At 39.4% G+C, this 12,020-nt stretch overlaps 1 protein-coding gene across 2 annotated transcripts in view; it reads left to right on the forward strand.

Annotated features, from left to right (window-relative positions):
• The window catches only part of FCHO2 (FCH and mu domain containing endocytic adaptor 2), a 95,263-nt gene that overhangs the window by 75,375 nt on the left and 7,868 nt on the right, over positions 1–12,020 (forward strand). For both annotated transcript variants that reach the window (XM_086480038.1, XM_086480039.1), the window contains exons 20-24: positions 560–689; positions 5,792–5,903; positions 6,519–6,674; positions 8,762–8,894; positions 11,502–11,701. In XM_086480038.1, the coding sequence (XP_086336164.1) occupies positions 560–689; positions 5,792–5,903; positions 6,519–6,674; positions 8,762–8,894; positions 11,502–11,701 (731 nt within the window). The remainder of the gene's footprint in view (positions 1–559; positions 690–5,791; positions 5,904–6,518; positions 6,675–8,761; positions 8,895–11,501; positions 11,702–12,020) is intronic.

Here is a 12,020-nt window from a genome sequence, read left to right on the forward strand (position 1 = left end):
TGAGCATGATGTCTTGTGGTATGGAATATGCCTGTGGTCAGCTGGGGTTAGCTGTCCCACTGTGTCGCCTCCCAACTGCTTATTCACCCCCAGCCTCCTCACTGGTGGGGTGGGGTGTGAAGCAGAAAAGGCCTGGACTCTGTGCAAGCACTGCTCCGCAATAGTGAAAACATCCTTGTGTTACCAATGCTGTTTCTGGCACAAATCCAAAACACAGCCCCATACCAGCTACCATGAAGAAAACTAACTCTACCCCAGCCAAAACCAGCACAAGCACAATTATTGACAGGCTGCTACATAATTAAATATGTTAGACTTAACTACCCAGGCAAAAAATTAGTAATGATAATCTATGAAATAGTGGAATTGCTTCTAATGGAAAATGAGGGTTCTCTGTTTTACACGTAAAAACTAGGGTAGATAAAGCATCAAGGAAACTATATTGAGAAACACTAGGAAATTGATTTGGGCATGAAATGAAGAACTCTTCTATTTACAGTCTTTTTTTCATCTCCTTAAAACCACTTCCTGTAATGCTCTTGTTAACTGTTTTGTTCAGCCTAGGCCATTCAGCCCTCCATTGACCTCTAACTCAAGTCCACCTCCTGCAGCTCCCTTGGCGCGTGCAGAGAGCATTTCCTCAATATCCTCATCTGCTTCCCTCAGTGCAGCAAACACACCTACAGTTGGTAAGTTAAATTAACCATTTAAACTTATTTTAGAAATAGCATAATTCTGCCACTAGGCTCCACCTGTTAGAAAAACCATTCATTGGAGTTAGTTGTTCCATATGTGAGTCCAGTCTAGGTACTTCAAGAATCCTTTGCAATAGCTGCTTCTGAATGACACTGAGAGACAGAGTAGTGGATTTAATTAGATTAGACCATATATCCAGTTATGGCATATTCTTTAGGGAAGTATATTTCAAAATCAAGATTCCGTGAATTCTTATTTGGTATGCTTGTATATGTATTCATCAAGCACAACGTGTTATCAAGTGTTTGTTCAGAAGATGTTATTGTATAGGTGCAGAAATATTTTCAGATGCTGGTAAATTTGAATTAATATAAATGTTAACAAAGTTGAGTTCTTTTATGTTGTTTTAGTTTCATTTGTTATTCTGTAATTCCAGTTTCCAAAGAAGTAAAACTAAGGCATCTTTTTCTTCAAGTTAATGAAATATATAAGCTAAACAGAGGTGTTTAGTAAAAGCAAACCGGGCAACCAAACAAAAAGATGAAGGTGAAAAGCAGATTAGTCTCCATGTGTTGCCACTAGTTTCAGAAGCTTTTCTCAGGTTTTTAAGGGAGAGTCCTTCAGTTTTGATATTTGGTTATAACAGATGAAAAGGAGACTTATGGGGGGGGGGGGGGGGGGGGGGGGGGGAATGTGTTTGAAGACATTTTAACTCGTTTCTTTAGCACAATTGAAGTATTTCATTCCTGAACACTATTACTACTTTAGTCCCAAGTTAACTTGGATTCTTGAGTTAACATTGTTACCTGTGAATGTTACTGATGGCAAGGATTCCTTGCCCAGGCTCAGGAGCTGAGGGTAGCATCTGCACAGCTTCCAGTGGGAGTTCTGCACTGAAAGCAGTGCAGCTGTTTCCACCCTGTGCAGGACCAAAGCTAGTAAGGTCTGCCCAGCCCAGTCTTAGCTGCTGCAGTTCCACATCCACCAGTTTCCCAAATTCTGAGAAGCATCATAGAAAGGTAACTGGTATTTTGGATGCCAAAGTCCATCCAGACTCACATCCTCAGGCCTCAGCGCTGGTGCCCAAGAACCAAAAATTGGTGGGAGCAGCGTCAATAGCCCCAGCTCTGAGTGTGTGTGTTGTTGGAGACAGCGACAGAGTGAAATTGTGAGGTGAGGGAGGAGGTAAGGAGGTGTGTGCTGACACTGAGGTTTGGCATGTTATTAACCTGGCCTAGTGAAAATAAACCAGCCCAGTTCCATCTGCACTGACCATATGAATTAAATAGTCCTGGAGAGCTGGGAAGGTCAGCACAGACAGCTGAATGATTTTGGGACATGAGGAAATACTCTGCACTACTGTCTGTATTCTTTTGACTTTTGCACAATCCAGTGTTTCCCTTACCCCATTTGTTCTGAATAATGGAGGGTTGACTCTGATTATCTTTTTCCAAGTGAACTTTAAGGCATCCATAATTGAATGTTTTTTTTATGTTTTAGCCTTATTTTAATTTGCAAAGTATTTTTACATATATAAATTTTTTTAATATTATTTTTGCTTGAAATAGTTTGTTTTCTTGCAATGTTTTTTTTTTCATTTAAATGTAATAGAGGATGATCTTTTGATTGAAAATCTTCCTACAATTGAAAAGTTTTGTGAGACACCACCAGGTATTGTACATAAAGCAGATTTACATGTTAACTAATCATCCTAATACACTGCACCTAATAAAATTGTATTTCTTTTGAAACAAGTTTCTCCAGCTGTTTCCGGTATCTGGCAGATAAAAGTAGCTTGAAAGCTTGACTACTTAACAAGCTATATGTTGCTGAAATCACCAAAACTTGATGTAAACGCTTTTATATAATGTCTATCCCCACCCCCAAACAAGCTGAAACTTGGTCTTGCTTCTTCAGTTTGTCACTACTGCTTTCTTTCAAGTAAACTGAATACATTTTTACTTTGACAATCCTTATTCTCATAAGACAAGTAGGTAAAAATGTTTCTGTATTTACATACAATACAAGTCGTTGAAGGTACACATAATAAAGGTAATTTTTCTTCAAATAAATTTTATTTTCGTGATAGCCATGTAGCCAATATAAAATTGTTGGAATCTTTGTTCCTAAACTGAACTAAAATCATTTGATCAGGTTCATTAATGTGCCCTTTTTATGACCAGTGATGCAGTTTGGCAACCTCCTTGAGTGTGTCAGTGCAACTGTTCACATGGTTGTGTCACTAGCTGTTGTGTCAGCACAGCTCAGGGGCTGTTAATGGTGGTCAGGGCTCAGGCAGGTAGCAGGGCATCAAAGCCAGGTTTGCTGTCACTGCTAAAGGTGCTAGAACTGGTGCCTTGAGCTGGGCTGGCTGCAGCCTGAGATGCAGCGAGGCTGCCTTGGCACAGCCCTGTGACATCCCATCCCTCTGAGAGCTTGCAGCAGGAGTGGAAGATCCTGAAGCTGCATATCACTGCATTGCATTGTATTTTCAGCAGCAAGGCAACAAAACAATGACTTCCAGAGTTATGCTTGTTTTAATTTATTGGTTTTTAGGAGAACGCATAGATTTTTATGAATCAAAAGGTGGCCAACAGTGGGGGCAGAGCAAATTAGAGAGACATCTCATTTGTAGTCCCTCAAATACATCTCAGAGAAATGTGTGTATATGTATATGTACTTGCTTTGTTGTTCCCAAAAAAAGTAAAAGTAGAGTTATTATTCCTAATAAATTTCACTCTTCAGTCAAGAAATCAGTATTTGTCGTTTACGGATAGGAATATCACTTACATATTTCCATTACTCTGCATGATTTTGAAATATCAATATAAAAATATACACAAGGCCATTGCAAGTAAAAGATTTAAAAATAATTTATACATCGTGTGGCCAGTAGGAGTAGAGAAGTGATCGTCGCCCTGTACTTGGCACTGGTGAGGCCACACCTCAAGTACTCTGTTCAGTTTTGGGCACCTCAATACCAGAAAGACATCGAGGTGCTGGAGAGAGCGCAGAGAAGGGCAACAAAGCTGGTGAAAGGCCTAGAGAATAAGTCTTATCAAGAGCAGCTGAGGGAACAGGGGCTATTTAGTCTTAAGAAAAGGAGGCTGAGGGGAGACCCTATGGCTCTCTACAACTGCCTGAGAGGACTTTGTAGAGAGGTAGGTGCTGGTCTCTTCTCACAGGTGATTAATGATAGAACAAGAGGGAACGGACTCAAGATGCACCAGGGTAGGTTTAGGAAAATTAGGAAAAATTTTTTCACTGAAATGTTGTCAGACATTGGAATGGGCTGCCCAGGGAGGTGGTCGAGTCACCATCCCTTAATGTGTTTAAAGGTTGTTTAGATGTGGTGCATGGAGATGCAGTTTAGGGGTGTAGTTGGTAGAGTAGGGTTGATGGTTGGACTTGGATCATCTCAAAGGTGTTTTCCAACCTGAATAATTCTGTGATTCTATGATCTGTAAACAATCTGGTGTACTTAATACAGGGTAATCACCTCCTATCTGCTCTGCAATTGTTTGTTATTCCTTAGTGAACTGGTGGAAAAAGACAGCAACCATACGGCCATATCCATTGAGTGCATAATTTGGCTTTAGTGGAGAATATTTCTGGTGTTCAGTGTTTCACCAAACAGAATTTCTGGTTGTTATTAACGCATTATTTTATTGCACATTTGCTTCTTGAAATCATGGTTTATGGATTTCTGAGACTATTGAGAATCACAGCTTTTATTGGTAGTTTTCAGGGAGGGAAAGAAGACTTTGGAAACATGACCCATGTATTGTCTGAAAAAATAAATAAAACCAACCTACTGTTTATATTGAAAAAATAAATAGATCAGTGTTTTATAGCCAGCTTCATAGTATTTCATTCATCTAAGAATTTTTGGTTTTGAACGCTTGTGACTATAGTATCACTTTCAATCTAATGAGACCTAAATGTTGCGCAAAGTTTTTTTTTTTTCTAATGGTGGTGAGAAGTATTCTAAACATTTTACTACCTTAGGCAAGAAATCATGATGGAGAGATACAAGGTAGCAGAATTAGACCAACTCCTGTCTTTTAGTCTCTTGTTAATGCTTCTTTCATTTGTCTCCTCTTCTGTGAAGAACAAGGTCCCAACTTCCTTTTTGCTTCTGAAAGAGCTCAGAAGGCAAAGCCACAGCTTTAAATAGGATTAGTTTGCAATGAGAACATTATACAGAAGCATTTTGTTTCTACTTTTTAAAATGAAAGAAATTGCTAATTTTGCTCATGAAGCAAGAAAGATCGCGTCTACTTTGTGGTAGGTAACATTACGTGGTACAGGCCATTTCAGCAGTCATACAAAAATTGGTAAGATGCTCCACTACATTGTTGCACTAATAAAAAGACGGAACATCCAATATTATCTTTTATATTCACATATACATATAGAAAACTAGTGAAAAGTAAAATCCCATGACAACTGGTTTCGTCAGTTTTGCATACACATTTCAAAAAGCCTTAGCATGAGGTCTGAGTTGATTTTTATAGCTATACATTGGAACTGTGTTGGCATAGGCATCTGTGAAGGCTTCTCCAGCAATTTCTGCTTGGGAATTGCAGTCTTTGTTGGCTGAAATATGTTCAGCAGTTCACTTATGTGGGGTAATAATGTATTTGCATTTAAGTTCGTGCATACTGTAAGTGAATTCTTTATATTTCCGTGACCATTTTATCATACATTTTTCCATAAATAAGCATACAGTAGGGATTTTTTTGAAGTGTTCTAGTCAATGTCTAATTTCCTTTGGATCTGTTGACTTCACTTTCATCAGTAGCTCCATTTTAATGCGGTGTTCCTCTGTCTCATATGTGTTTCCTTATATCTGTCCATTTACATAATGTCATACTGATAGTCCTGTTTTCTTAGGCTGCTAAGCAGTGTTTTGATGGTACAATTGTACTGTACTGTGTTGGTATTTTTCTACACACTTTTCAAGTAATACTTCAGACACTACTGTGACCTTGATGGTAGTAACCTCTTGTGAAAATTACAGGTCTAGTCAACCATTCTGAAATCTGTTGCTAAGCTTTTTGAAAATTAAACCTATACACTGTATGTATTCTAGGTGTTTCACGTGGTCCCAGCCCTGTCAGCCTTGGAAACCAGGACACCTTGCCTGTTGCAGTAGCCCTTACTGAATCTGTTAACGCCTACTTTAAAGGAGCAGATCCCACAAAGTTAGTTAAATAGTGAATCGTATTAAATGTAATAAGTTACAATAAGAAAACACACTGTGTTTACTTTTGATATTTTTGGGGAAAATGTATATCCATTAGAAGGGGGATTCAAAGGGTGGGGGTTTTTTCTCTGGTATAAGTGACCACAGTGGCTTATTGCTCTGTGTCGGCCTGCATCCCACTAGGAGTTCAGATATCCCTGCTTTACAAAAATGGGTTCAGTGAGAACAGTGAAAATGAGAAGGGTTTTTATCGTAGTCAGGTAGGTGCTACATGTAAATCTGGGCAGCTAAAAGCACCTCATTCCCTCTGTCACATCCCTTACTATGCTACTTAGGCCTTGCCTAAGCATAGTTGTGCCGTTTTCAAAGCCTGAAAAATATCCACCAAGACTACTGTATGCTTAACCAGCTAAACTTTTTTTTCTTTACTTATTTTGTCTGACTTCCTAGTTGAAGGTGACAGTACGTTGTCACATTACCCTCATGTGAAATTGAATTTCTGATTTTAATTCTGTTCGTCATATTGTGAAAGGACAGAGTTTGCTTTAAAATTAGTATTAAAACTAGGCAGTTAATGACTTGCAATGAAACTGATGTTTTCATTCTCTTCTAGATGTATTGTGAAGATTACTGGTGATATGACAGTATCCTTCCCAAGTGGGATTATTAAAGTCTTCACCAGCAATCCATCTCCAGCTGTGCTTTGCTTCAGGGTGAAAAACACAAGCAAACTGGAACAAATTCTTCCAAATGCTCAACTTGTATACAGGTTTTGTATTATTTTTTTATATAATAGTAATCTACATGATTTGTAAAATGTGAGTTGTAAATCAGAATTCTCTACAGTCTTGTTGATTTGCTTATACGTAATTTAATTTCCTGAATTAATCTTGTTCAGCTCAGGTCTCTCCACTGCCACCATTAAAAATCTCACTGATTATTGGACTGGAAATTTGTGCTGAGTATAACAGGAGCCATAAAAAATGCTTTGTAAATGTAGCTATGTTTTTACATGCATTTTATAAATTATTTCTTTATACAGTAGTAGCAATGGTAAGATTAATTGATGAAACAGCAGCCTTAAGTGGAAAAGTAGTAGGAGCTACACCTCATCTCATTTGTCACTTACTAGTATATTTTTAAGCTGTGTCATTTCTAGAGTAGATCAGATCCATTACATAACTGTATCTCTCAGGTGTGCAGTAGCATGCTTGGGAGAATTCTTAGGAAAAAAGGCTGCTGATTGAATAGGGTAATTGTTGAAATCACAGCACTTGGAGCTCTTTCAAAAAAAAAAAATTACAAAAGCTGTAATTATTTAGCAGAGATCTGTTTCAGCTGAGCAGTTTGTTTCATTTATTGGAGAAATTATTTGAAAACTAGTAAAATGCTTTTAGATGCTACATTTTAAATTACTGAAATAAAGAATCAAACCATATGCATCTATTCTTTTGTATTTTATTTCATTTTGATCATTCATACTTAATGTAATGCATGATTCATAAAAAATTAAGTTGCTTTGTGACATGACAGTTCATAACTGAAATGTTAGCAGAGCTGTACCTGACTATGAATTATACTGAAAAAGTGTATTTTGCGAAAATGTCTAGTGTTCCTGAGTGGTGTAGCACTTCACATCTAATTAGAAAAGATGCATGTAATGGATATTTACAAAGTTAAACCCGTATAGTAGTAATTTGGCTTTTCATTGTATGTTACAAAGGGTATCATTTGCTTGGTATTTATAGAGATTAGAGTTTTTAATGAGAGTGATATTTGTGGTGATGTCAGAATTTCTGATTTGAATTGCACTTGGCTGTGAAGCAGCACAAAGATTTTACTACTGGTTTCACTTACTGAAGTTGTGGAAGGCCTCCATAAGTAAGGCCTCTTAAGTCATAAGTAAGTGTTTATATATTTTACTGAAAATGAAAATTTCATGAATGACAACAGTGTATTGAGAACTAAATTCTAAGTAAATTGGACAGACTACGGTCACTGTTCTAGGACATTCAACACGTTGTGGTCCTATTTATGGTATTCCAGGTGCTCATTGTCAGCTTTCACTCTGCAGGCACAGTCTGCACTCCTGCTTGGGGATAGATGCAGTTCCTCACTGTATCTACAGACATTCAGAGGATGTCTTTGATTCTTAAGTGATAAAAATTTTGGGTTTGAGTCAGTTTTCTTAAAAGATTCATCCTTCCTCAGGGTAAACCTGATGCAACCAGAGCTGAAAATATTCTTGATCTGCAGAACACCATGCTCCAGTAGCTCCCAAACAGGACTCTGCTTCTGCAGTCATGTGTACTCTTGCCTACATATAGAAGTGATACAATAAATTGTTACCAAGATTGAATGCAACTACAGTATGAAAATTATGCAACTACTATATGAAAGTATGGTAACACATACAGCACAAATCTTAATTCAGTGCATTGGTGAAGCTGTGTAATAACACAAGCTATGATTTTAAGTTTTATTCCAAACTGGATAACATTCCTTTTCAAATACCACTTCAACCTTACCTCCCAAACATCCTCACAGCACCTAATTGTATTAAAATTGTGGTTTATTAAATGTACAATCCAAATTCAGCATTAACTCCATCTTGTGATGCAGTCATCAGTGGAGGAACCTCACTGCTCCACAACCTGGAAGGAGAACTTTTACCAGATACAACAAGCTGTTAATTTGCCTTAGTATTTAGGAAGGCACAATTACATGTTAAAGCATTGGAACAAGTTCTTGCTTGAAATAGTGAAGAAGGGGAAAGATCCGATCCTAATTTTTAGACGTCCAAAATCATAAAACTCAGTGTTGCCTTCTGACTCCTACCTTTCTTTTTCTTTGCAGTGATCAGTCACAAAGTGACTCCAGTACCAAGGATTTTTGGATGAACATGCAAGCTATAACTGTCTACCTCAAGAAATTATCAGAGCAGAATCCGTCTGCATCCTATTACAATGTGGATGTTTTAAAGTATCAGGTAAACACTTTTTTTTCCCCTTTGGAATTTTTTAAGGAACTCTGGCAGATTTGATATCTACACAGAAATTAAAAGAACTGTGTTTTGCCTGCTAGTATGCAGATGAACTGTCATCCATCATCACACCAGTTCTGGGTATGTTGCTGTTTACAGTGCATAGGCTCTTCTCAGGCTTAGTGCATTCGTACTATGCTTCATGTCATTCCCTTGGATTCATGACCTGTTTCAGCTTGCCCACACGTCACTCGAATCCATGCGTGCAAGCTTCAAACATTGCTTCTTTAGGTATTTATTAGCAAAGTCAAATTTTCTTGAATTTAGGTGTTTTACTGAGGGTTTGTTTGAGTTTGTAGTTGTACTGTCTTTGATTTTGTAATAGTGTAAGTTTTGGATGCTGTAGCTGATGACTTGTAGTACATGAGAACATATGATGTTGTGACTTCTCACAATATAATGGAACATCTCATCCTGGAAACCATCTACAGGCACACGAAGGACAAGAAGGTTGTCAAGAGAAGTCAGCATGGATTTACCAAGGGAAAGGCATGCTTGACCAGCTTGATAAACTTCTATGATGAAATGACTACCCTGGTGGATGAGGGGACAGCAGTGGATATTGTCTTCTTAGACTTCAGGAAGGCTTTCTACACTGTCTCCTGTAGCATCCTCATAGAGAAGTTGGTGAAGTACAGGCTGGATGAGCAGACGCTGAGGTGGTTTGAAAACTGGCTGAATGGCCAGGACCAGAGGGTGATGGTCAGTGGCATGAAGTCTAGTTGGAGGCAGTAACTAGCAGTATACTTCAAGGGTCAATATGGAGTTTACAGTCCTGTTTAACAGCTTCATTAGTGATCTGGATGGTGGGGCAGGGTGTATGCTCAGCAAGTTTGCTGATGACACAGAACTGGGAGGACTGTCTGGAAACACCAGAGGGTCATGCTGCCCTCCAGATGGACCTCAACTGGCAGGAGCAATGGGCTGACAGGAACCTCATAAAGTTCAACAAGAAAGGCACCTGGGGAGGAACAGCCCTAGGCACTGATACATGCTGGGTGCCACCCAGATGAAGATCAGCTTGGCAGAAAAGGACCTGGAGGACACTATATTGGACACGAACCAACAATGTGCCCTTGCTACAAAGGCAGCAAATGGTCTCCTGAGCTGCATTAGGCAAAGTATTGCTAGTAGGTCAAGGGAAGTGATCCTTCCCCACATCTTCCAAGTATGACCACACCTCGAGTACTACGTCCAGTTTTGGGATGTCCAGTGCGAGAGAGACACGGACATACTGGACAGAGTCCTGTAAGAGGCCACAAAGATGATGAAGGGTCTGAAGAATATCTCCCACGAGGAAAGGCTGAGAGAGCTGGAACTGTTCAGTCTGGAGAAGAGAAGGCTCAGGGAGGATCTCACCAATGTATACAAATACCTGAAGGGAGGGTGTAAAGAGGATGGAGCCAGGCTCTTCCCAGTGGTGCCCAGTGACAGGACGAGAGGCAATAGACACTGACAGAAACACAGGAGGTTCCCTCTGAACATGAGGAAACACTTTTCTCTGGTGAGGGTGACCAAGCAGTGGAAGAGCTTGCCCAGAGAGGCTGTGGAGTCTCCATCCATGGAGGTATTGAATAGCTGTCTGGACATGGTCCTGTGTAGCTGGCTCTGGGTGGCTCTGCTTGAGCAGCAGTGTTGGACAGGATGACCTCTAGAGGTCCCTTCCAACCTCAACTGTCTGTGAATCTGTGAGATGATATTCTGCCATCTGTCAGGCTGTCAGTAAAAAACCTTCATGAAAATTGAAGACAGACAGACTCACCTTAAAGGGAGAACAGGGATTTGCTAGGCCTACATTGAAATCTGCATGAACATCTGAGACAACTGTCTACATCAAAAAACAAAATAACCTTTCAGTCCAGCTATTAATACAAATTGTATTTTCCACATCTTCCCAATATAGTTTAAAATCTTGGCATCTATAAAAAGCATGTTAGGCATAAGAATTCCCGAGAAAGATGGAAGGAACAAACATTTTTTGGATTGCAGAAGTGAGTACTGTGGAAGAATTATATCTATTTAAGTTGTTTACTGCTGGGGGGAAAATGAGGCATTGGCGTGCAGAAGCCCTGGCAGTTAGAAAGGTTCAGGGCTGCCAAGGAAAGGCAAGAGAGGCACCAGAAGGTTCCTCAGGTAGACTAGGAAGGTCATAGAGATGCAACAGGGCAGTAGCGCAAACTCAGCTACAGAAGCAGCATCCAACACTCCTGCAGCAGGAAAATAATGCTTTGAATAGGTAAGAACTGTTTTGCTGGCTGACTGTCCCATAATGACAGGTGTTGCCCTCTGCTGCTGGCTGCTTGGGCAGCTGAATTGGTATAGCCCAAAACTGCTAAGGATAAAGTCGTTTTGCTGCAAGCATGCTTCTTGTGTGAGGCAGAACACAAGACTAAAACAAGAGTCTTCAGAATTCTGCGATTAAGGACTCAGAGGTCAATTGTTATCTTTATTTTTGTCAGCATTTAGAGTTATATTCGTTACCAACATTCCTTAATTCTGCCCAAAAGGGGAATATTTTAATAAAGCTGCTTTCAATGGTTTATTCTTTTACAGGTATCTTCCAATGGCATCCAGTCCACTCCCTTGAATCTTGCAACTTACTGGAAATGTAATGCTAGCACTACTGATGTGAGAGTAGATTATAAGTACAATCCAGAGTCTATGAATGTGCCTAGTATGCTGTCTAATGTCCAGGTTGTGGTACCAGTAGATGGAGGAGTAACAAACATGCAATCACTTCCACCCGCAAAATGGTAATATTAATACTTTTTATTATTTCAGATTCATTTCAGTGTATTCATTAATGCAATAGCCTGAAAAATATAAATGGAAGAAACTTCTAATTTTTTTTATCTTGATAAAATGCGTAGTATGAGATGTTTAGGACATTTTCTGGTCTGAAACAGATCATGTGCAGCCAATTTACACTCAGTTAAATTGAGACAATATCCATTCCAACTGTGTCGTTGGGGAAGAGTGGCTGGAAAAGGTGCTGGGGGTGGAAAGTGCCTGGTGGAAAAGGACCTGGAGGCTGGTTGACAGGCAGCTGAACATGAGCCAGCAGTGTGCCCA

This window comes from Leptosomus discolor, chromosome Z (genome assembly GCF_034619465.1).
Source record: "Leptosomus discolor isolate bLepDis1 chromosome Z, bLepDis1.hap2, whole genome shotgun sequence".
Taxonomy (NCBI): Eukaryota; Metazoa; Chordata; class Aves; order Leptosomiformes; family Leptosomidae; genus Leptosomus; species Leptosomus discolor.